Below are 26,487 nucleotides of genomic sequence, written 5' to 3' on the forward strand. Positions count from 1 at the left end.
TCTGCCCCTTGAAAGGAATGTTGAGTAATTTAGACTTTGAAGTCACGTCAGCTGACCAGGATTTAAGCCATAGCGCCCTACGCGCCTGGATGGAGAATCCGGAATTCTTAGCCGTTAGTTTAGTCAAATGAACAATGGCATCAGAAACAAATGAGTTAGCTAGCTTAAGCGTTCTAAGCTTGTCAATAATTTCATTCAATGGAGCTGTCTGGATGGCCTCTTCCAGGGCCTCAAACCAGAATGCCGCCGCAGCAGTGACAGGCGCAATGCATGCAAGGGGCTGTAAATTAAAACCTTGTTGAATAAACATTTTCTTAAGGTAACCCTCCAATTTTTTATCCATTGGACCTGAAAAAGCACAACTGTCCTCAACCGGGATAGTGGTACGCTTTGCTAAAGTAGAAACTGCTCCCTCCACCTTAGGGACCATCTGCCATAAGTCCCGTGTAGTGGCGTCTATTGGAAACATTTTTCTAAATATAGGAGGTGGGGAAAAGGGCACACCGGGTCTATCCCACTCCTTGCTAATAATTTATGTAAGCCTTTTAGGTATAGGAAAAACGTCAGTACACACCGGCACCGCATAGTATCTATCCAGCCTACACAATTTCTCTGGAATTGCAACTGTGTTACAGTCATTCAGAGCAGCTAATACCTCCCCAAGCAATACACGGAGGTTCTCAAGCTTAAATTTAAAATTAGAAATCTCTGAATCAGGTTTCCCCCGAGTCAGAGATGTCACCCACAGACTGAAGCTCTCCATCCTCATGTTCTGCATACTGTGACGCAGTATCAGACATGGCTCTAACAGCATTTGCACGCTCTGTATCTCTCCTAACCCCAGAGCTATCGCGCTTGCCTCTTAATTCAGGCAATCTAGATAATACCTCTGACAGGGTATCATTCATGATTGCAGCCATGTCCTGCAAGGTAATCGCTATGGGCGTCCCTGATGTAATTGGCGCCATATTAGCGGGAGGCGAAGGGTCTGACACGTGGGGAGAGTTACTCGGCATAACTTCCCCCTCGACAGAACCCTCTGGTGATAATTCTTTTATAGATAAAGACTGATCTTTACTGTTTAAGGTGAAATCAATACATTTAGTACACATTCTCCTATGGGGCTCCACCATGGCTTTCAAACATAATGAACAAGTAGGTTCCTCTGTGTCAGACATGTTTAAACAGACTAGCAATGAGACTAGCAAGCTTGGAAAACACTTTAAAACAAGTTTACAAGCAATATAAAAAACGTTACTGCGCCTTTAAGAAACACAAATTTTCCCAAATTTTGAAATAACAGTGAAAAAATGCAGTTACACTAACGAAATTTTTACAGTGTATGTAATAAGTTAGCAGAGCATTGCACGCACTTGCAAATGGATGATTAACCCCTTAATACCAAAAATGGAATAACAAATGACAAAAACGTTTTTTAAACAGTCACAACAACTGCCACAGCTCTACTGTGGCTTTTTACCTCCCTCAATATGACTTTTGAAGCCTTTTGAGCCCTTCAGAGAAGTCCTGGATCATGCAGGAAGAAGCTGGATGTCTGTGTCTGTAATTTTTGCTGTGCAAAAAAAACCGCCAAAATAGGCCCCTCCCACTCATATTACAACAGTGGGAAGCCTCAGGGAACTGTTTCTAGGCAAAATTCAAGCCAGCCATGTGGAAAAAACTAGGCCCCAATAAGTCACCAAACATATGTAAAAAACGATTAAACATGCCAGCAAACGTTTTAAAATACACTTTTATAAGAGTATGTATCTCTATTAATAAGCCTGATACCAGTCGCTATCACTGCATTTAAGGCTTTACTTACATTACTTCGGTATCAGCAGCATTTTCTAGCAAATTCCATCCCTAGAAAAATATTTTAACTGCACATACCTTATTACAGGAAAACCTGCACGCTATTCCCCCTCTGAAGTTAACTCACTCCTCAGAATATGTGAGAACAGCAAAGGATCTTAGTTACTTCTGCTAAGATCATAGAAAACGCAGGCAGATTCTTCTTCTAAATACTGCCTGAGATAAACAGTACACTCCGGTACCATTTAAAAATAACAAACTTTTGATTGAAGAAATAAACTAAGTATAAAACACCACAGTCCTCTTACGACGTCCATCTTAGTTGAGAGTTGCAAGAGAATGACTGGATATGGCAGTGAGGGGAGGAGCTATATAGCAGCTCTGCTGTGGGTGATCCTCTTGCAACTTCCTGTTGGGAAGGAGAATATCCCACAAGTAATGGATGATCCGTGGACTGGATACACTTAACAAGAGAAAGAGGAAATATAAGGTTTAACATCAGATAGTGAAGTTTCCTCTGCTGATGAGGAATCTTAAACTGAAGATATAACAGTATGCCTGGATTCAGGACACATAGAACTTGTAGAAGGTAAAATCTGAACTGACCTTCAATGCTTGTCTGAAGGTGGGAGAGCAGCCAGCGCCTCAGAAACTGCAGCCTTGATAAAAATGTTCACAGTAGGTGAAACATTATCAATAGTCTCCTGTAATAAACAAACAGTAGGTGCATTGATACCCAGAGAAACAGCATTAGGTTGGTCTGATTGCTTTAATAATTCTAAGCATCAGTCACATAAATGAGCTGGCACCTCAGCTTTTTTTATAATAACATCTAATATTGGTAGAAAGGAGTTCAGGGGACTCAGTTTCTATGGTAGATTTAGGGACAAAATGAGACTGCTTCATTATATTAAATGACACGGCAATACAATAGGAATAGGAGTATATTGTATATCCATAAAGGGAGGCAAAAGAAAATATATGTCCCTGAAACCAATTAATGGAAGGTTTATTAAAAAATTCCCATGAGATGAAAAAAAGTAACAAACCATACCTCGTATACATCCCTCTCACAAGCACTGTAATCTAAGGGGAAACCTCAATATAAACTGAAACCCCCTCTCTCAGAAGAATCTTCATTCTTTAACCACCTCCAGTGGAGGCAAAGTAAAGACTGAGGTATGTGTGAGGTGGGAGGGGTTTTATAGGGCTCTTGGGGTTTGGAAGTCTTTGCCTCCTCCTAGTGGTAGAGAAGAGTAATTCCCAGGAGTAATGGATCAAAGAATCTCACCACCTGTATGAAATAAATAGTAATTTGTAATACTTTTATTTTTTTTTAATTCTGAATTAATTGTGGATTTTGGAATTCCAGATTTGGTGATTTGTTTCTGTACTAGGTATATATAGTGGAAAAGGAGTAGTCCTGATGACATCTGGTACATCTTCTGCAAGAGATATGAAGTTACATACCCATTAGCAATGAATCATAAAATACCAATGGAAATGGGAAAAAAAATATTCCCTCTTTACATTATGCCACCAGACCTCTAGTTTGCTGGCATTTTAAAGTGATATTAAAGTGAAGGTAAACTTTGATGAATGAAAGCCCGGTTTTTAAAAATACTAATAAAAACAGGGGCACTTTTATTCATCAAAGTTTAGAAAGCAAACAAAAAACTTACCTCTCTCCTCTTCACAGCCGGAGCAGCTTCCCCCGCCCGGAGATCCTCTCTTCACACATCAGCAATGACTAATCCGGCTTCTTTCAATCACGGCATGGCCTAAGGAAGCCGGATTAGTCATTGCTGACATGTTAAGAGAGGATCTCCGAGCGGGGAAACTGCTCCGGCTGTGAAGAGAAGGTAAGTTTTTAAACAAAATAACTGCTTTCTAAACTTTGATGAATGAAAGTGCCCCTGTTTTTAATAGTATTTTTAAAAACCGGGCTTTCATTCATCAAAGTTTACCTTCACTTTAAACAGTCTGTATTATTCGTGTAATAAAAAAGCACTATAAAATGTTTAATTATGTGTAGTTAAAAAACTTTGTAATATAGTTTTGGCCCCTTTTCCTGTAATTTAACTCTAAATGAAGGTTGGATTTTTAAATTCCATTGAGTTTTTATAAAGTAATGGATGTCGCCATGTCTAAATTTAAGTTTTAACCTTATCTCACTGCCCTGCTGCAAGCAATTAGGAACATATATAAAACAGGCAATAAAACAGACTATACAAACAGCCTTGTTTACATCAACTCTACTTTATTGCCTGGTTTATATATCTTTCCCTAACTGTTCTTCACAGAAGACAGTGATAAATAGAAAACTATTTAAAAACATAAATTATGCTTACCTGATAATTTCCATTTCTTCTGATGGAAAGAGTCCACAGCTGCATTTTGGGAAATAAGAACCTGGCCACCAAGAGGAGGCAAAGACACCCCAACCAAAGGCTTAAATACTCCTCCCCCTCCACTCATCCCCCAGTCATTCTGCCGAGGAACAAGGAACAGTAGAAGAAACAGTAGAAGAAATATCAGGGTGAAAGGTGGCAGAAGAATAATGACGCCCCACATAAAATTACGAGCAGGGAGCTGTTGACTCTTTCCATCAGAAGAAAAGGAAATTATCGGGTAAGCATAATTTATGTTTTTCTTCTTAAATGGAAAGAGTCCACAGATACATTCATTACTTTTGGGAAAACAATACCCAAGATATAGAGGACACTGAATGCCAAGACAGAAGGGTACGATAGGCGGCCCATACTGAGGGCACCAGGCCTGAACCTCTACCCAATAAAAAACATTTTAAGAGGAAAAGCCCCAAAGACACTGACTCGCAGTCAGTCCAGAAGCCAAACTAGAGAGCGCAAACGGACTCGACTGAGCCAACAGTCCTCCAGGAGACACCGTCGCCCAACAGGTGGTCCCCCACCGCTCATCCCCAACAAATGAAGGAGACACCAGCCAAAACCCCCAAGGGGACAAGGCAAGGAGAACCAAGGAAACCGAAAGGTCCCCTAATACAAAAAAGAACACCTCCAAGAGTGAGCCCAGCTCACAGAGACCCAAAGGGGCTCAAACAGGGGAAGGAGGCCATGCCTATACCAAGCGAACCCCGGGATAAGACCGGGCACAGAGACAGAAAAGACGTCTCTCCAAAATCCTGCATGCACGGAATGCAACTGAAAGTCCTTCCAGTTTCTGACCATAGAATACCAAAACATTCGCCATGAAAAAGTGTGTAATACACCCAGGAGAAAAACCCCAATGTTGAGAACACAGAGTCCATAACAGGATCACACAGAGGGTACTTGCAAGTAGGAAGAAGCAGCCAAGCAAGAAACAGACCGCAAAAGCAACCTCCAGACAGAGGGCACGCTCCAGGCAACCTAAGTCGCTGGACCTACACACAGGACCCTAAAAAGGGGAACACAAAACCTCAATCGAGGCCCCCGAGAAGGGGAGTATACCCTCAGAACCCGAAGGAAGAGTAAACCCTCTTCTGAAATCAATGGAGCAAGTCGAAATAAAAATCTATACCCTAGAAGACAGAGCTAACAATATAGACTCAACAAGGCTCACACATCAAGAGGAGACTGCGACCCAAACGCAGCACCTTAGACCGCTCGGCCAACCTAAACTGCAGACCCACACCCAGCTGGACCAACCCAGCCTCAGTGATCCAAGACCGGGAAACAAAATAATCCCGAAACAGGTACAGGAACAAGCATAAGGATAGCACAGCCATCCCCACAGAGTACAAGTACAACCCGACTCGGAAAACAGCAAGGCCATAGCCATAAGGATCTATCAAAATAAAGGCCCAACAAGTCTGACTTGGAGCCAGCAAGACCCCAGGGGGAACCAATCCCCCTATCCGCCTTCCATCCAGGAGAAGCCCCAAGTAAGGACTCTATCTCTATAGGGAGGAGAATATCCCCTAATAGAAAGGGATGATCCTGGAAGAGCAAAAACTGTCCTCAAGGCCCGAATCACCGACTAATAGGAAGAGAAATTCCCAACACAGATGTCCTAGAAAAGGATCCCCCTACAAGTAGCTTGCCAAGCAGAGACACAGCCAACCCATTCACCTGCAGAGCAGGGAATCCACGGGAACACTGGCAAGCTGACCAGGGGATTGCATCCCTAAGGCGCACCAGAAATTGGACATCCTAGTGCCAGCAGTTGGGCATGAACCAACAACCCTTGAGGCACAAGCCACACAGCTAACCACCATTTAAACTTCTGCATTGTAAGGCTAGCTGACACCAGAAGCAAACATCAGATCAGAAAGCAGGAGCTTTGCCTGGGTTCAAACCCACAACCTTCTGCTTCGGGAGCTGTGGAGCTAACCACTAAGGCACATATCCCTTTGATGATGGGCTACTCTGTGGCAAAGAGTAAAAAATACTCCGAAAACCTGGCCAAACATGACCAGGTCAGGTAGATGGACCAAGGACATAGCCCAAGTTCCCACTACCGTGGAACACCCCAACCAGCCCTGAGATCCAAGATTCCAAAACCACCCAAGACTGGGTCAGGAAAAAGGCCAAGTGAAGCTTCAGCAAACGGAAGTCTCAGGGAGAAAAACAGGTTGGGCCCCAATAGTTCAGGCAAAACTTACCCTAGAACTAAAAACCCCAGCCGGCCAAAAAGCCAGACACAAGGGATATGGATGCATATCCAGAGAATCCAGATAGCAAGAACTCGAAAGCCCTGACCAAAGGAAGGAACCACCCCTAGCTTAAGTCCAACGCTCCAAGGAGCAAGGCTAGAAATTGTATGAAGATACTTCTCAGAGCCTCAGGACAACCAAGGGATACCTCGAGGTCAAAAAGAATCCTACTAGCAGGACTAGTCTCGCTATCACCTCCACACAAGCAAAGGACACAAGGAAGAGAAAGGCACTAAGCCTACCCAACTCCGGAAAAACCTGAGCTCAACATAATCCTGCAGGGAACAACCATCACCCGGAAACACAGATCCATAAAAGGAGATCCAACTCACCTGGAGACAATGGAAGAAGACCCAAAGGTCTCTTATAACTCAGACAGGCAGTGCACGTCAAAGAGTAAGAGCTTTATCTAGATACACTATAAACAGCTTACGTATACACTTGCAAGGTCTCAAGAGCTGCAACTGGTTTCAAACCGCAAACCTTCCTCATGCTAGACAGCTATCCTGTACAAGCTGTTGGATCAAGCCCAAAAGGACAAATCCAGAGGCCTAAAAATGAAGGCCAAACTGCTCAATTGCAGTAAGGGGCGTTAAGCCCTCCAACCCTTCACCACATGGGGGAGGAAAGCTCTAAGTTCTGATGAAATCAGATGTCAGAGTGACGCAGCGGAAAAACTCCCTTGCCCGGCCATCTATGACTGAAGGCTATAAGGACTGAAACAATGCCCCCGCCTCACGGACCTACAGGTCCTCTCAAATGCTTAGTTGAACATGAAAAACAATGATAACCTGAGCACTCTGCGCTTCTACCGAACCAGCCGAGCAGAACAGTGCCACGTGTCTGAACAGCCGCAAGACTGAACAAACCTGACAGGACCAGCCTGCACCTAGGGTCCTAACCGGCAAGCTGCATAAATTCTCCCTCATAGGGGAAAAAACATAATTTATGCTTACCTGATAAATTTATTTCTCTTGTGGTGTATCCAGTCCACGGATCATCCATTACTTGTGGGATATTCTCCTTCCCAACAGGAAGTTGCAAGAGGATCACCCACAGCAGAGCTGCTACATAGCTCCTCCCCTAACTGCCATATCCAGTCATTCGACCGAAAACAAGCAGAGAAAGGAGAAACCATAGGGTGCAGTGGTGACTGTAGTTTAAAATTAAAAAAATACCTGCCTTAAAATGAACTGGATACACCACAAGAGAAATAAATTTATCAGGTAAGCATAAATTATGTTTTCTCTTGTAAGGTGTATCCAGTCCACAGATCATCCATTACTTGTGGGATACCAATACCAAAGCTAAAGTACACGGATGAAGGGAGGGACAAGGCAGGTACTTAAACGTTAGGTACCACTGCCTGTAAAACCTTTCTCCCAAAAATAGCCTCCGAAGAAGCAAAAGTATCAAATTTGTAGAATTTTGAAAAAGTATGAAGCGAAGACCAAGTCGCCGCCTTGCAAATCTGTTCAACAGAAGCCTCATTTTTAAAGGCCCATGTGGAAGCCACAGCTCTAGTAGAATGAGCTGTAATCCTTTCTGGAGGCTGCTGGCCAGCAGTCTCATAGGCTAAGCGGATTATGCTTCTTAGCCAAAAAGAAAGAGAGGTTGCCGAAGCCTTTTGACCTCTCCTCTGTCCAGAGTAGACAACAAACAAAGCAGATGTTTGATGAAAATCTTTAGTAGCTTGTAAGTAAAACTTTAAAGCACGAACCACGTCCAGATTGTGTAATAGACGTTCCTTCTTTGAAGAAAGATTAGGACACAAAGACGGAACAACAATCTCTTGATTGATATTCTTATTAGATACCACCTTAGGTAAAAACCCAGGTTTGGTACGCAGAACTACCTTATCTGCATGGAAGATCAGATAAGGAGAATCACATTGTAAGGCAAATAACTCGGAAACTCTACGAGCCGAGGAAATAGCTACCAAAAAAAGAACTTTCCAAGATAAAAGTTTGATATCTATGGAATGAAGAGCTTCAAACGGAACCCCCTGAAGAACTTTAAGAACCAAATTTAAGCTCCAAGGTGGAGCAACAGGTTTAAACACAGGCTTGATTCTAACTAAAGCCTGACAAAACGCCTGAACGTCTGGAACATCCGCCAGACGCTTGTGCAAAAGAATAGACAGCGCAGAAATCTGTCCCTTTAAGGAACTAGCTGATAATCCTTTTTCCAATCCTTCTTGGAGAAAAGATAATATCCTGGGAATCCTGACCTTACTCCATGAGTAGCCCTTGGATTCACACCAATAAAGATATTTACGCCATATCTTATGATAGATTTTCCTGGTGACAGGCTTTCGTGCCTGAATTAAGGTATCAATGACTGACTCGGAGAAACCACGCTTTGATAAAATCAAGCGTTCAATCTCCAGGCAGTCAGCCTCAGAGAAATTAGATTTGGATGGTTGAAAGGACCTTGAAGTAGAAGGTCATGTCTCAGCGGCAGAGTCCATGGTGGAAAGGATGACATGTCCACCAGATCTGCATAACAAGTCCTGCGTGGCCACGCAGGCGCTATCAAGATCACTGATGCTCTCTCCTGCTTGATTTTGGCTATCAGACGAGGGAGAAGAGGAAACGGTGGAAACACATAAGCCAGGTTTAAGGACCAAGGCGCTGCTAGAGCATCTATCAGCTTTGCCTTGGGGTCCCTGGACCTGGATCCGTAACAAGGAAGCTTGGCGTTCTGGTGAGACGCCATGAGATCCAGTTCTGGTTTGCCCCAACGATGAATCAATTGTGCAAACACCTCCGGATGGAGCTCCCACTCCCCCGGATGAAAAGTCTGTTGATTTAGAAAATCCGCCTCCCAGTTCTCTACACCTGGGATATGGATAGCTGATAGGTGGCAAGAGTGAATCTCTGCCCAGCGAATTACCTTTGAGACTTCTAACATCGCTAGGGAACTCCTTGTTCCCCCTTGATGGTTGATGTAAGCCACAGTCGTGATGTTGTCCCACTGAAATCTGATGAACCTCAGAGTTGCTAACTGAGGCCAAGCCTGAAGAGCATTGAATATCGCTCTCTGTTCCAGAATATTTATTGGAAGGAGTGACTCCTCCTGAGTCCACGATCCCTGAGCCTTCAGGGAGTTCCAGACTGCACCCCAACCTAGAAGGCTGGCATCTGTCGTTACAATTGTCCAATCTGGCCTGCGAAAGCTCATACCTTTGGACAGATGGACCTGAGATAGCCACCAGAGAAGAGAATCCCTGGTCTCTTGATCCAGATTTAGTAGAGGGGACAAATCTGTGTAATCCCCATTCCACTGACTGAGCATGCAGAGTTGCAGCGGTCTGAGATGTAGGCGTGCAAACGGCACTATGTCCATTGCCGCTACCATTAAGCCGATTACTTCCATGCACTGAGTCACCGAAGGGCGAGGAATGGAATAAAGAACACGGCAGGAATTTAGAAGTTTTGATAACCTGGACTCCGTCAGGTAAATTTTCATTTCTACAGAATCTATCAGAGTCCTTAGGAAGGAAACTCTTGTGAGGGCGGGATAGAGAACTCTTTTCCTCGTTCACCTTACACCCATGCAACCTCAGAAATGCCAACACTATGTCCGTATGAGACTTGGCAATTTGGAAGTTTGACGCCTGAATCAGGATGTCGTCTAAATAAGGGGCCACTGCTATGCCCCGCGGCCTTAGAACCGCCAGAAGCGACCCCAGAACCTTCGTAAAAATTCTTGGGGCTGTAGCTAACCCAAAGGGAAGAGCTACAAACTGGTAATGCCTGTCTAGGAAGGCAAACAGAAACCGATGATGATCTTTGTGTATCGGAATGTGAAGATAAGCATCCTTTAAATCCACTGTAGTCATGTATTGACCCTCCTGGATCATAGGTAGAATGGTATGAATAGTCTCCATCTTGAATGATGTAACTCTGAGGAATTTGTTTAAGATCTTTAGATCCAAAATTGGTCTGAAGGTTCCCTCTTTTTTGGGAACCAGAAACAGATTTGAGTAAAATCCCTGTCCCTGTTCCTCCTTTGGAACTGGATGGATCACTCCCATAACTAGGAGGTCTTGTACACAGTGTAAGAATGCCTATCTCTTTATCTGGTTTGCAGATAATTGTGAAAGTTGAAATCTCCCTTTTTGGGGGGGGGGGGGAAGCCTTGAAGTCCAGAAGATATCCCTGGGATATAATTTCCAACGCCCAGGGATCCTGGACATCTCTTGCCCACGCCTGGGCGAAGAGTGAAAGTCTGCCCCCTACTAGATCCGTTATTGGATAGGGGGCCGTTCCTTCATGCTGTCTTAGAGGCAGCAGCAGGCTTTTTGGCCTGCTTACCTTTGTCCCAGGTCTGGTTAGGTCTCCAGACCGTCTTGGACTGAGCAAAAGTTCCCTCTTGTTTTGCATTAGAGGAAGTTGATGCCGCACTTGCCTTGAAGTTTCGAAAGGCACGAAAATTAGACTGTTTGGCCCCTGATTTGGACCTATCCTGAGGAAGGGCATGACCTTTTCCTCCAGTGATATCAGCAATAATCTCCTTCAAACCAGGCCCGAATAGGGTCTGCCCCTTGAAGGGAATGTTAAGCAGCTTAGACTTTGAAGTGACATCAGCTGACCATGATTTAAGCCAGAGCGCTCTGCGCGCCTGGACAGCAAAACCAGAATTCTTAGCCGTTAGTTTAGTCAAATGAACAATGGCATCAGAAACAAAAGAATTGGCTAGCTTAAGTGCTCTAAGCTTGTCAAGTATGTCATCCAATGGAGTAGCTACCTGTAAAGCCTCTTCCAGAGACTCAAACCAGAACGCCGCAGCAGCAGTGACAGGAGCAATGCATGCAAGGGGCTATAGGATAAAACCTTGTTGAATAAACATTTTCTTAAGGTAACCCTCTAACTTTTTATCCATTGGATCTAAGAAAGCACAACTGTCCTCGACAGGGATAGTAGTACGCTTTGCTAGAGTAGAAACTGCTCCCTCCACCTTAGGAACTGTCTGCCATAAGTCCCGTGTGGTGGCGTCTATTGGAAACATTTTTCTAAAAATAGGAGGGGGAGAGAACGGCACACCTGGTCTATCCCATTCCTTAGTAATAATTTCTGTAAACCTTTTAGGTATTGGAAAAACATCAGTGCACACCGGCACTGCCTAGTATTTATCCAGTCTACACAATTTCTCTGGCACTGCAATTGTATCACAGTCATTCAGAGCAGCTAAAACCTCCCTGAGTAACACGCGGAGGTGTTCAAGCTTAAATTTAAATGTAGAGATATCAGAATCAGGTTGCATCATCTTCCCTGAGTCAGAAACATCACCCACAGAAAGAAGCTCTCCTTCTTCAGCTTCTGCATATTGTGAGGCAGTATCAGACATAGCTCTTAAAGCGTCAGTATGCTCTGTATTTCGTCTAACTCCAGAGCTATCTCGCTTTCCTCTAAATTCAGGTAGTCTGGCTAATACCGCTGATAGTGTGTTATCTATGACTGCCACCATGTCTTGTAAAGTAAACGCTATGGGCGCCCTAGATGTACTTGGCGCCATTTGTGCGTGAGTCCCTTGAGCGTGAGTCAAAGGATCTGACACGTGGGGAGAGTTAGTCGGCATAACTTCCCCCTCGTCAGATTCCTCTGGTGATAAGTTTTTTAAAGACATAATATGATCTTTATTGCTTAAAGTGAAATCAGTACATTTGGTACACATTCTAAGAGGGGGTTCCACCATGGCTTTTAAACATAATGAACAAGGAGTTTCCTCTATGTCAGACATGTTTGTACAGACTAGCAATGAGACTAGCAAGCTTGGAAAACACTTTAAATCAAGTTAACAAGCAAATATAAGAAACGGTACTGTGCCTTTAAGAGAAACAAATTTTGTCAGAATTTGAAAAACAGTAAAAAAAGGCAGTAAATCAAACAAAATTTTTACAGTGTGTATAATAAGCTAACAGAGCATTGCACCCACTTGCAAATGGATGATTAACCCCTTAGTTAAAAAAAAACGGATCAAAAAACGATATAGACGTTTTTTTAACAGTCACACTAAACTGCCACAGCCTTGCTGTGGGCCTACCTTCCCCAACAAACGATTTTGGAAAGCCTAAGAGCCCTTTAGAGATGTCCTATAGCATTCAGGGGACTCCTGGAGGAAGCTGGAGGTCTCAGTCTGTAAAAGTTACTGCGCAAAAAAGTGCTAAATTAGGCCCCTCCCACTCATAGTAACACAGTGGAAAGCCTCAGGAAACTGTTTCTAGGCAAATTTAAGCCAGCCATGTGGAAAAAAACTAGGCCCCAATAAAGTTTTATCACCAAAGTATATATAAAAACGTTTAAACATGCCAGCAAACGTTTTATATTGTAAATATAAAAGAGTATTACCTCACAAAGTAAGCATGATACCAGTCGCTATTAAATCACTGTATTCAGGCTTACCTTACATAATTTTGGTATCAGCGGCATTTTCTAGCATTCACATCTTCTAGAAAAAATCTTAACTGCACATTCCTCATAGCAGGATAACCTGCACGCCATTCCCCCGCTGAAGTTACCTCTCTCTTCAGTCATGTGTGAGAACAGCAATGGATCTTAGTTACAACCTGCTAAGATCATAGAAATCACAGGCAGATTCTTCTATTTTTCTGCCAGGGACAAAATAGTACAACTCCGGTACCATTTAAAAATAACAAACTTTTGATTGAAGCAAGATAACAGCTACATTTCACCACGTTCCTCTTACTACCTCCATGCTTGTTGAGAGTTGCAAGAGAATGACTGGATATAGCAGTTAGGGGAGGAGCTATGTAGCAGCTCTGCTGTGGGTGATCCTCTTGCAACTTCCTATTGGGAAGGAGAATATCCCACAAGTAATGGATGATCCGTGGACTGGATACACCTTACAAGAGAAAAAGTAAATTTATGCTTACCTGATAAATTTATTTCTTCTATGGTACGACGAGTCCACGGATTCATCCTTTACTTGTGGGATATTATCCTCCTGGTAACAGGAAGTGGCAAAGAGCACCACAGCAGAGCTGTCTATATAGCTCCTCCCTTAGCTCCACCCCCCAGTCATTCGACCAAAGGTACAGGAAGAAAAAGGAGAAACTAAAAGGTGCAGAGGTGACTGAAGTTTAAAATAAAAAAATATAATCTGTCCTAAAATGACAGGGCGGGCCGTGGACTCGTCGTACCATAGAAGAAATTAATTTATCAGGTAAGCATACATTTACTTTTCTTCTATAAGGTACGACGAGTTCACAGATTCATCCTTTACTTGTGGGATACAATACCAAAGCTACAGGACACTGATGAACGGGAGGGACAAGACAGATTTTTAAACAGAAGGCACCACTGCTTGAAGAACTTTTCTCCCAAAAATATCCTCCGAAGAAGCAAAAGTATCAAATTTGTAAAATTTGGAAATGGTATGAAGCGAAGACCAAGTCACAGCCTTACAAATCTGTTCAACAGAAGCATCATTTTTAAAAGCCCATGTGGAAGCCACCGCTCTAGTAGAGTGAGCTGTAATTCTTTCAGGAGGCTGCTGTCCAGCAGTCTCGTATGCCAAACGGATAATGCTTTTCATCCAAAAAGAAAGAGAGGTAGCCGTAGCTTTTTGACCCCTACGTTTTCCAGAATAGACAACAAACAAAGAAGATGTTTGACGGAAATCTTTGGTCGCTTGCAATTAAAACTTCAAAGCACGAACCACGTCCAAGTTGTGCAACAGACGCTCCTTCTTAGAGGAAGGATTAGGACACAGAGAAGGAACAATAATCTCCTGATTAATATTCTTATTAGTAACAACCTTAGGAAGGAATCCAGGTTTGGTATGCAAAACCACCTTATCAGCATTGAAAACAAGATAAGGCGAGTCGTATTGCAATGCAGATAGTTCAGAAACTCTTCGAGCCGAAGAGATAGCAACTAAAAACAGAACTTTCACTTTATCCTTCCTAGTACTTCGAGTAGGCAAAGAGAATAACTGGGGGTGGAGCTAAGGGAGGAGCTATATAGACAGCTCTGCGGTGGTGCTCTTTGCCACTTCCTGTTAGCAGGAGGATAATATCCCACAAGTAAAGGATGAATCTGTGGACTCGTCGTACCTTATAGAAGAAAACACATTTTTAACATAGGATTAACATGTCCAAAACATCTTATGAAGAAGTAATAAAGACTATCAATCCCAGAAGGTTCCCGAAGTAAACAAAAACAAATAAAAGACATCCCACAAGGCGGAAAGCCTGGGACAATAGGGCACAAGCATATTCTCAAAGAAACGTCTGGACTCTGAAGACAAACAATCGCCAACAATATGTGGAAGTGAAAACGTGCTGCAACCTCCGGGGGGTACACGCCACCCTGCATGGAGGAATCAGAAACAGGGTTACCCGCATGTGTAGACGTATGAATTGGTAGGGAACTCGCCTCTCGGAAGACAGGACCCCCAGAGGCGGATGGCTCAGCAGTCCCTTGATTCCCCAAGCCCGAAGAACCAGGCGCTCTGAAATGGCATACGGAACAAAACTGGTTGACATGTGTCAACGAGGCCAATCCGGATTCGTCACCGGACACAGCATCTGAAATCAAAAGTCTTGGTAACAGAATCCTCAGTAGCTGAATCTGAAACGAACACAGTCTCAGCATCAAAATCCTCCATAACTGATTAGAGGAATTATCAATATGGACTAAAGTATGAAAACAAAAACGGCACCTGACACCCACAATGGCTGGGGCACTCACCACCTCCTATGACCAGACCCCTGCGGACTAGAATATCTCCTTCGCCACATGGTCAAGAATGCGAAAAGGGGGAACGGAACGTAACCACGCCCGAACACAAGGTTAACCGAATAGTCCAAAAAAGCGTGCCCAACTAAAAGGTCGCGTCACTTCCTAAGGCCTCCAAGTTCCAACCACGAGCCCATAAACATCACACATAAGCAGGTTGAATCACATAAACATTATTATAAACCCCCCTGTTCAATACTCCCCTCAGGAGATATTAACCCTTGATTCCAAGATACTTACAGAGACTCACTGAGACCCTTATGTCATGTAGTTAGATCCGCAAAGGTGTGTAACCCCTCGGGAAAACATTCACCTTACAGTACATTGATAAAGTAAAATGAAATGATCTTACCGGAATCTACGACGTGGAACAGTAACACGGCTTTTCAAGTGTGACAAATAGTGGCATCGCCTCCGCCATAGACTTGAGAGAAGAAAGCAGGTAGCGGAGCGAAGTTCGACAACGCCGATTGCTTGAGGAGCTGTTAATATGAGTCTGGATGGTTTTGCAGAAAGACTCTCCCTGCATCTCCGGACTCTAACTTTCATCCAAGCCCTCAATGAGAGATTGACAGGACTACTTAAAATTCCTGTCCCATGCCGAAGAGTACTACCCTCCATAAGAGACAAAAAACAAAAATTAAAAAATTCTGACACGTCTCTGCCAGCCTCCTGGGACGAAAGGCAAAGAATGACTGGGGGAGGAGGGGAGTGGGGGTATTTAAGCCTTTGGCTGGGGTGTCTTTGCCTCCTCCTGGTGGCCAGGTTCTTATTTCCCAAAAAAATGAATGCAGCTCTTTCCATTTAAGAAGAAAACATGGCAGCATCCATTACTTTATAGCATCTAGAGTACTTTATAGAAACTAAACTTTTTACACTTATATCATCAATAATTAAACAACTAATATAATAGTAAAAATACAGCTACATATTATTCTAAGGCTAATCTTTGATTTGAATATATCATTAGTGTCTAGAATGCATGTACTGTTTAAAATCATTGCAATATGTAATATTCATCATTGAAAAAGGATTTTACCTTTTATTTAACTTAATATATGCAGTGTCTATTACTTCCTCTCCCATCAAAACAAGATGGCTGGGGTCTCTACAGGGAGGCATATCTAGCTTGATGTATACATTTTCTGGAATAACTTGACCTTGCATACTTTTAAGGTAATGCTAGAGACAGTAGGTTTTGCTCATGCTCAGAAGAGGCAGAATACAACATAAGTTAAAAACATGTCTCCTCCCTTATCTCCCTGAGGGCAGTGTCTACAATGCAAAAAAAATCTAATTTTGCAAGAAAACAAGAAAGTTGTTTGCTTTTTTTTACACAATCTGTTTATTGTTATGATTTCTTTGATTTAATATACTTGTTTTTACTAAAGGAGCACTGTTTCATATCCCTTTAATCACACACATAGCGTTTACATTTAATAGTGTATTTATAAAGAAAAATATTGGGTTTCTTGCAGTCTTACGTATAACTCCCCACCAGAGCACATACTGCAAATTAGAAAAACATTTCTGACCTTGGCAGGTGAAGTTGTACACTGCAACCGTAGAATCTTCCACCAAATTCTCATCATGGTGCCAACTAACTGCCATCTTCCCCATCCCAAAATATGGCTCCTCTTTCAAATAAGGCATGTCCTGAGGATCCATGTAGTTTATTAGTGTCACATTGTAAGGCGCTACTCTGCTTTGTTCTGCCTCTTGGGTTGTCTCACTAGAGTCAGGGTGCTTGTGTTCTATAGCATCTTCAGGGGCACTGTGCTGTCTAACACAGGGCGGTTCCTCTGTGTTCTTAGCGGCAGTGATTAATTTGTTAGTCTGAGAATAGAGAAATGCATTCAGATCAGAAAAGGCTTTGCAAGCTTCAAAAATACTATCGGTGCCGTATGTAATGTTGTGCTCTTCGTCAGGCCATGGGACAGCAAACAGTCTGGTGTTTAAGTATTTGTAGGTAGTACCTGGTCGTCCAATAAGAATGCGGGACACTGGAGTGAGTAGATCTTTACCTTTCAAGCGTACAAGATCTTGGAAGAGGCAGCAATTGTGCAAAAAGGTTAAAAATGCCTTGTGGACTTTAAAATGCAACTCTTTTGGGACATCTTTGGACTCTTTATGAACCAGTTTGGAATATTTGGTCTTCCACTGAAAAGACAAGTACAGTATTACAGATAACATAAAGTGCAATTCCACTAACCTAGGCATATTAATAATGGAGAGACATCCTTCACTGACAAAATACAAAAAACTCCCACACATTCATTTGTTTCCTGTAAACATTATTTATGAAATGAGAGATCATTTAGCTTTAATCAACATGCCTCAAACTACTCAAATTGGAGTAATCATTAAATGCATATTCTTCTGTATGCAGGAGCTATTTGCAAATACACGACTCAAGCATATAAAATGGATAGTCATAGTTGGGTACACAATAATGGGGAAATAATGTTACGGTATAATGTCACTTTGCTACAAGAGAATATCTGGAGGAGGGAGGGAGTAAAAAAAGGTGATATAATAGTGGAGTAATAGAATATGGATTTTGATAAAGTGTAGTTACATCCAAAAAATGAATGTAAAGCTAGATGAGGGCTCGAAAGGCACAGCAAATACCCATGGAAAATCCATATGATGTGAAATTAAGGATTATATGAAAATACTCTAGGAATATAGGCAATGTGAATTAACTGGGAAGCAAGAGAGACAGAGTATGGGTACAAACTTGGAGTGATAGTGTAAGCAAAGAGTGAAGGTAAGCTGAAAAGTTGTATCATGGGAGTTGTGAGTGACATTACAAATATAACTTCTGGTTATATTCCATCCCTAATAAAACCTCCTCAGCGGTGGTATTGTGTGCTGTTCTGTGATGTGTTCAGCAGATGCACTTTTTTATGGAATTCTCAATTCCTATTTAAAGACTAGATAGAAGATATGCAGTATGGGCATGGGCAGTTGAACGTTGCTGATCTGCTGGGTGGAGTGTTCAGTGGATATCATGCTCTGCAGTGTAAAATGCTCCATGAATATGCAGCACTGGCAGGCAAATTGTTTGATAAATATGTAGCACTTTTGTGCAAAATGTTTAGTGCTTCTCTGTTGATTAAGTTGTTTGATGAATATGCAGCTCTGATGAGCAAATTGTACCATGGTCAAAAGGATATGAAACCCAAAATGTTTTTTATGATTCAGACAGAGCATACCATTTAAAAAAAAAAAAAAAAGTTAAAAATGTACTTCTATCAAATTTGCTTTGTTCTCATGATATTCTGTGTTGAAGAGATACCTAGGTAAGTGTCTTGAGCACTACATGTTAGGAAATAGTGCTGCTATCTAGTGCTCTTGCAAATGGATAACATTCTTGCAAAACTGCTGCCACATAGTGCTCCGGAAACGTGCCGGCTCCTAAGTATACGTCCATGCTTTTCAAGAAAAGATACCAAGAGAATGAAGAAAAATTAATAATTAAAATAGAAAGTTGTTTAAAAAAAAAACATGTTCTATCTGAATAATGAAAGAAACATTTTGGGTTTCATATCCCTTTAAGTTTCTCCAGTGTGTGAAGTCTTCCATGGATATGAAGTGTTGGTTTGAAAAGGGCCCCATGGAATGTTCTATGGATATGCAAAGTGTTCTTAGTACTTCTGTGTAAAGGCTTTGAATGATTTTGCTGGGCTGATGTGTGCAGTTTACTGTGGAAATACAGTTATGGTGTGTGAAGAGGATATTTTGCTCTGGTGTGTGAGGTATTCAGTGGATAAGCAGCATTTGTTTGAGAACTTTATTGTGGTATCTGTCAAGTGTTTTGTTGATAAACTACACTGTTGTATCAAACATGGACACTGGGCTTGTGTATGTGAAATACTCAATGGATACGCTATGCTGGTGTGTAATGTGTTCCATGGATATGAGGCACACGTATGTGATATGTTAACTGCTATGCAGCACTTGCATGTGGAATATTCCATGGATAATCAGCATTGGTGTGTGAAGACTTGCAACACTTTGGGCTTCATTCATTAAAAGGTATGTAAGCAGTATGTTTCATTGTTGTGATAAAAAACACTAAGCAGTGGGCTAGGCTTAATAGAAATTGTAGCAATATGCATTATTACTAATTTTAAACAGATTTTACCTTTTATTTCTTTGTTTTTAAACTTCATTTGTAAAGGGTTAATTACTTCCTGTCACAACCCCACAAGGGGGCTGTTGTCTGTACAGGAAGGCAAAGGAACATATTTTCCTTTGAAGTATTCCTAGGAATCACCATAAAATATCTGCAGTCAGTTTATTGCCCATGCTCAGTAGAGGACTTTTGCTGCAAAAATTGCTTACTGTAAGTTAAGAGACAACAGTCGTAAAACAATTAGTTAAATTACCCCAAACTTGTGCATTCTGGGTGACTAACCAGCCCTGCACAAGGTGTGTTTTTAATGTTGGGGTGTTTCTTTCACAGTTTTTTTTATTATTTGAAGCATTTTTTATTTTCAGTTATTTTTTTCCCCTGTAACCTTTCTGAAGAAGTCCTGTGAGTGCCTAGAAACATAAAGAAAAATCTTTAAATGGACCAAAAAATAAAATGATGTATTATAGTACTTTTTTAGCACTGCTGTATGACTATCTTTTTCCTCCATTGCTTACAATAAGGCTCACCACCAAGTAGATGGCGAAAATGTTCACTGAGAATACTAGTGTGTTTTTATTCTCACTTGTTTTTGAATGGCAGTCAAAGCCAATATGGTGAGAAATATTATGAATAAGTGTGAATATTTTTCTTCAATATTTTACACATGCATCGATGCTATGGGTATAAAACATTAGACAGCTTAGGTTTTAATATCAACCTAAATTTTTAAAAACATAAATTATGCTTACAAGATAATTTCCTTTCCTTCTGTACAGGGAGAGTCCACAGCTGCATTCATTACTTGTGGGAAATACAGAACCTGGCCACCAGGAGGAGGCAAAGACACTCCAGCCAAAGGCTCAAATACCTCCCCCACTTCCCTCATCCCCCAGTCATTCTGCCAAGGGAACAAGGAACAGTAGGAGAAATATCAGGGTGAAAAATGTGCCAGAAAAAAAAAAAATTAAATTTAGGGCCGCCAATCGGAGAACATGGGCGGGAGCTGTGGACTCTCCCTGTACAGAAGGAAAAGAAATTATCTGATAAGCATAATTTATGTTTTCTTTCTTAATATAGGGAGAGTCCACAGCTGCATTTATTACTTGTGGGAAATTATACCCAAGCTACAGAGGACACAGAATGCTAACGGGAGGGAAAGAAGAGAAGGCCCAATCTGAGGGCACTACAGCCTGCAACTGACCCATTCTCCTAAAGGCTGCTTCAACAGAAGTTAAAAAGAAAAAGATTGCTAGGAGGACCAGATAGCTGCCCAATAATCAGAACCATAGAGATCTCATGCCAGAGACCCAAGATGACGTCACTGCTCTCAAACTGAGCCATAACCTCTGAGGAGGCTGGTGTCCTGCTGAGCTGACCCCTAGGTCAAGCGAAAAAAACACCCCTCCACTAAAATAAAGAAGGCAACTAAGCCTCCATAGTCTAAAAAGAACAAGGCCTGATTGCCTGAGAGGGGAAAATAAAAAACCTGTCCATTTAGAAAGTGAAAATGACACATAAAATAAGAATCTTAGGGAGAAAACCCTAACAAATCTCATAACACAGCCTTAATAAAAAGGAGACTCCTATAAGGAGTACGTATTGCAAGATTGCAACACAGGGACTATGGCATGTAGAAAACTATCTACAGGCGGAATAGATCATTGAAGAAAAGAATTCAAAGACCACCTTCTGCACGGTTACAAAAGTAACCCGATGCAACCCCTAAAAATATAGGCTAAACTCCAGACGGAGCAAAAAACTAAACACCTGAAAGATCAATGAACCTCTGAAACAGAAGAACAAACAGAGAATCGATAAACTGCTTGCGAGCCCCCATTCAAGGAGCAAAGACTGCAGCCGGATTCAAACCGCAACCTTCCGCACACTAGGCAGCTAAGGTAACCCTCAGGTTATGACAGCTAGCTGTCCCAAAAAGGACTGCTCGAGCCAGAATTAGCTAGGAAGGCCCTTCTCCAGATCATCCTGGAGAAAAATAAAGAAAAAACATAATTTATGCTTACCTGATAAATTTATTTCTCTTGTAGTGTAGTCAGTCCACGGGTCATCCATTACTTATGGAATATATCTCTTCCTAACAGGAAGCTGCAAGAGGATCACCCAGCAGAGCTGCTACATAGCTACTCCCCTCACATGTCATATTCAGTCATTCGACCAAAGCAGACGAGAAAGGAGAAACCATAGGGTGCAGTGGTGACTGGAGTTTAATTAAAATTTAGGTCTGCCTTAAAGACAGGGCGGGCCGTGGACTGACTACACTACAAGAGAAATAAATTTATCAGGTAAGCATAAATTATGTTTTCTCTTGTTAAGTGTAGTCAGTCCACGGGTCATCCATTACTTATGGAATACCAATACCAAAGCTAAAGTACACGGATGAAGGGAGGGACAAGGCAGGAACATTAAACAGAAGGAACCATTGCCTGAAGTACCTTTCTCCCAAAAATAGCCTCCGAAGAAGCAAAAGTGTCAAATTTGTAAAATGTTTAAAAAGTGTGAAGTGAAGACCAAGTTGCAGCCTTGCAAATCTGTTCAACAGAGGCCTCATTTTTAAAGGCCCAGGTGGAAGCCACAGCTCTAGTAGAATGAGCTGTAATCCTTTCAGGAGGCTGTTGTCCAGCAGTCTCATAGGCTAAACGTATTATGCTACAAAGCCAAAAAGAGAGAGAGGTAGCCGAAGCCTTTTGACCTCTTCTCTGTCCAGAGTAAACGACAAACAGGGAAGAAGTTTGACGAAAATCTTTAGTTGCCTGCAAATAGAACTTCAGGGCACGGACTACGTCCAGATTATGCAAAAGTCGTTCCTTCTTTGAAGAAGGGTTAGGACACAGTGATGGAACAACAATCTCTTGATTGCTATTCCTGTTAGTAACTACCTTAGGTAAGAACCCAGGTTTAGTACGCAGAACTACCTTGTCTGAATGAAAAATCAGATAAGGAGAATCACAATGTAAGGCAGATAACTCAGAGACTCTTCGAGCCGAGGAAATAGCCATCAAAAACAGAACCTTCCAGGATAACAGCTTGATATCAATGGAATGAAGGGGTTCAAATGGAACGCCTTGAAGAACTTTAAGAACTAAGTTTAAGCTCCACGGCGGAGCAACAGTCTTAAACACAGGCTTAATCCTAGCTAAAGCCTGACAAAAAGCCTGAACGTCTGGAACTTCAGCCAGACGTTTGTGTAGAAGAATAGACAGAGCAGAAATCTGTCCCTTTAACGAACTAGCAGATAAGCCCTTTTCTAAACCCTCTTGTAGAAAGGACAATATCCTAGGAATCCTAACCTTACTCCATGAGTAACTCTTGGATTCGCACCAATATAAATATTTACGCCATATCTTATGGTAAATTTTTCTGGTAACAGGCTTCCTAGCCTGTATTAAGGTATCAATAACCGACTCCGAGAAGCCACGCTTTGATAGAATCAAGCGTTCAATCTCCATGCAGTCAGCCTCAGAGAAATTAGATTTGGATGGTTGAAAGGACCCTGAATTAGAAGGTCCTGTCTCAGAGGCAGAGACCACGTTGGACAGGACGACATGTCCACTAGGTCTGCATACCAGGTCCTGCGTGGCCACGCAGGCGCTATCAGAATCACCGAAGCTCTCTCCTGTTTGATCTTGGCAATCAAACGAGGAAGCATCGGGAATGGTGGAAACACATAAGCCATGTTGAAGACCCAAGGGGCTGTCAGAGCATCTATCAGCGCCGCTCCCGGGTCCCTGGACCTGGATCCGTAACAAGGAAGCTTGGCGTTCTGGCGAGACGCCATGAGATCCAGATCTGGTTTGCCCCAACGAAGAATCAGTTGAGCAAAGACCTCCGGATGAAGTTCCCACTCCCCTGGATGAAAAGTCTGGCGACTTAGAAAATCCGCCTCCCAGTTCTCTACGCCTGGGATGTAAATCGCTGACAGGTGGCAAGAGTGAGACTCTGCCCAGCGAATTATCTTTGAGACTTCCAACATCGCTAGGGAACTTCTGGTTCCCCCTTGATGGTTGATGTAAGCCACAGTTGTGATGTTGTCCGACTGAAATCTGATGAACCTCAGAGTTGCTAACTGAGGCCAAGCTAGGAGAGCATTGAATATTGCTCTTAATTCCAGAATATTTATTGGGAGGAGTTTCTCCTCCTGAGTCCATAATCCCTGAGCTTTCAGGGAGTTCCAGACTGCGCCCCAGCCTAGAAGGCTGGCGTCTGTTGTTACAATCGTCCAATCTGGCCTGCGAAAGGTCATCCCCTTGGACAGATGTGGCCGAGAGAGCCACCATAGAAGAGAATCTCTGGTCTCTTGATCCAGACTTAGTAGGGGGGACAAATCTGAGTAATCCCCGTTCCACTGACTTAGCATGCACAATTGCAGCGGTCTGAGATGCAGGCGCGCAAATGGTACTATGTCCATTGCCGCTACCATTAAGCCGATTACTTCCATGCACTGAGCTACTGACGGGTGTGGAATGGAATGAAGGACACGGCAAGCATTTAGAAGTTTTGATAACCTGGCCTCTGTCAGGTAAATTTTCATCTCTACAGAATCTATAAGAGTCCCTAGAAAGGGAACTCTTGTAAGTGGTAATAGAGAACTCTTTTCCACGTTCACCTTCCACCCATGCGACCTCAGAAATGCCAGAACTTTCTCTGTATGAGACTTGGCAGTTTGAAAACTTGACGCTTGTATCAGAATGTCGTCTAGGTACGGAGTCACCGCTATGCCTCGCGGTCTTAGTACCGCCAGAAGTGAGCCCAGAACTTTTGTAAAGATTCTTGGAGCCGTAGCTAATCCGAAGGGAAGAGCTACAAACTGGTAATGCCTGTCTAGGAAAGCAAATCTTAGGTACCGATAATGATCCTTGTGAATCGGTATGTGAAGGTTGGCATCCTTTAAATCCACTGTGGTCATGTACTGACCCTCTTGGATCATGGGAAGGATGGTTCGAATAGTTTCCATTTTGAATGATGGAACTCTTAGAAATTTGTTTAGGATTTTTAAGTCCAAGATTGGTCTGAAGGTGCCCTCTTTCTTGGGAACCACAAATAGATTTGAATAGAATCTCTGCCCGTGTTCCGTCCGCGGAACTGGGTGGATCACCCCCATTAGTAAAAGGTCTTGTACACAGCGTATAAACGCCTCTTTCTTTATTTGGTTTGCTGATAACCTTGAAAGATGAAATCACCCTCGTGGAGGAGAAGTTTTGAAGTCCAGGAGATATCCCTGAGATATGATCTCCAACGCCCAGGGATCCTGGACATCTCTTGCCCAAGCCTGGGCGAAGAGAGAAAGTCTGCCCCCCACTAGATCCGTTTCCGGATAGGGGGCCCTCTCTTCATGCTGTCTTGGAGGCAGCAGCAGGTTTCTTGGCCTGCTTGCCCTTGTTCCAGGACTGGTTAACATTCCAGCCCTGCCTGTAACGAGCAACAGCTCCTTCCTGTTTTGGAGCGGAGGAAGTTGATGCTGCTCCTACAGACCTCTCACAGCGACCTATCTAGTTAGGCTGCAAGAGAATGACTGAATATGACATGTGAGGGGAGGAGCTATGTAGCAGCTCTGCTGGGTGATCCTCTTGCAGCTTCCTGTTAGGAAGAGATATATTCCATAAGTAATGGATGACCCGTGGACTGACTACACTTAACAAGAGAAAAAACCTTGGAATCCGGTAGAGAGCCAGAACAATCTAGCTCCTCCCGACAAAGGGTGGTTCACCACACTTATGATAGATGACAGGGGACCAACTACTTGCTGACGGGAAGGACGTAACCCTTCAGAAAAACCCCTCTCTTGGCTAAGACCAAGTGACCTCTCGCAAGCCGCCTCATGTAAAAATGCCTCGACCCAGCAGATCCCTGCAACAAGGGCCATGGAAGCGAAGCCACTAAACCGCGATACGAACTCGCGGACATAAACTGAGCAATCAGTCTCCCTGAAATCTTGCTCCTGCTAGAATCGAACCATCCTCAACAGGGAGAGGCATGGCCAAAAAAGAAGAGGGTTAAAATAAACCTCCCAAGCACCGATAAGGATCCAATATATCTGTCTGAAGATCCCCGTAAAAGATCTACTTAGGCATGTTAGATGTCACCAGAATCACATTCCAGCAGAGAAAATAGGAGCTTTAACTGGGTTCAAACCCACAACCTTCTGCTACAGGAGCAATGGAGCTAACCACTACACTGCATCTCCCTTGAGTCCTTAAGAGGAAACCAGGGATAGGTAAGGACGCCCTGAAAATTTGATCGGCTTCTCCATTCAGATACCAACCTTGAAGCAAAGAAAGATTGTAGGGAACATCCGTTCCTGAAGAGCCTGCTCATAGAGTGGATCACTGACAATGAGCCGTAGTGGGCCTCCGCCCACCACCAAACACGAGATCCTACCGTCTACGCAGGAGGAACTCTCCTTCTCCAAAAGCGACCCACTGAGAGGTCCCAACTGGTATGAACCCAAAAGACTAAATCCTCAAAGCAGAATGCTGGGCTGAGGAACCACAGGAATAAACGGAAGTAAACTCCTGATCCACGGACCCCCATAGGACACCCTCTCCCCACAGGCAGTGAAGCGACAAAGTCAAAACCGCCCCGGGAGAGCTGAGAGAAAGCCCTCTCAGGACAGGGAGATCTGAACGGAACACTGGGGATTGATTCCCTCAAACAACGCCATGCTGAAGAGTCGGCCTCTGCTGGCTATATCATGCTCCACCCCAGTGCCAACGAAGGCCAGAAGGGGGACTGGAGGACATAACCCGATGAGGAAATTTGCAAGATCTCAGGAAAAAAATTCCTGTCCGTAAGACAAAACAGCATCCAAGAATCCACCCTGATGTCTACACCAGAAAAAGTCTAGATCCCACTCTGAAGATCAAAAAGACAAGAGAAAATCCCTAAAAGTCTCTTAACAGCCGATCGTAAGAAAACCAGAAACTCCCAGGAGCTACTGTAACATCTGGAAGCAGGAAACTGCCACATTAAACCCCAGATCCCAAAAATGAAATCTAGGATCAGAATGAGGTTTACTGGAAGAAACAGTTCCTAAGAACCAGATTTGCTCAAATGGATGAAACAGGAAAAACATCCTT

General features: G+C 43.0%; 1 protein-coding gene across 1 annotated transcript in view; it reads right to left on the reverse strand.

Moving 5' to 3' along the window:
• FTO (FTO alpha-ketoglutarate dependent dioxygenase) overlaps positions 1-26,487 on the reverse strand; it is a 568,183-nt gene that overhangs the window by 484,495 nt on the left and 57,201 nt on the right. The window contains 1 exon segment of the mRNA XM_053715751.1: positions 16,791-17,415. Within this exon segment, the coding sequence (XP_053571726.1) occupies positions 16,791-17,415 (625 nt within the window).

This window comes from Bombina bombina, chromosome 1, assembly GCF_027579735.1.
Source record: "Bombina bombina isolate aBomBom1 chromosome 1, aBomBom1.pri, whole genome shotgun sequence".
Taxonomy (NCBI): domain Eukaryota; kingdom Metazoa; phylum Chordata; class Amphibia; order Anura; family Bombinatoridae; genus Bombina; species Bombina bombina.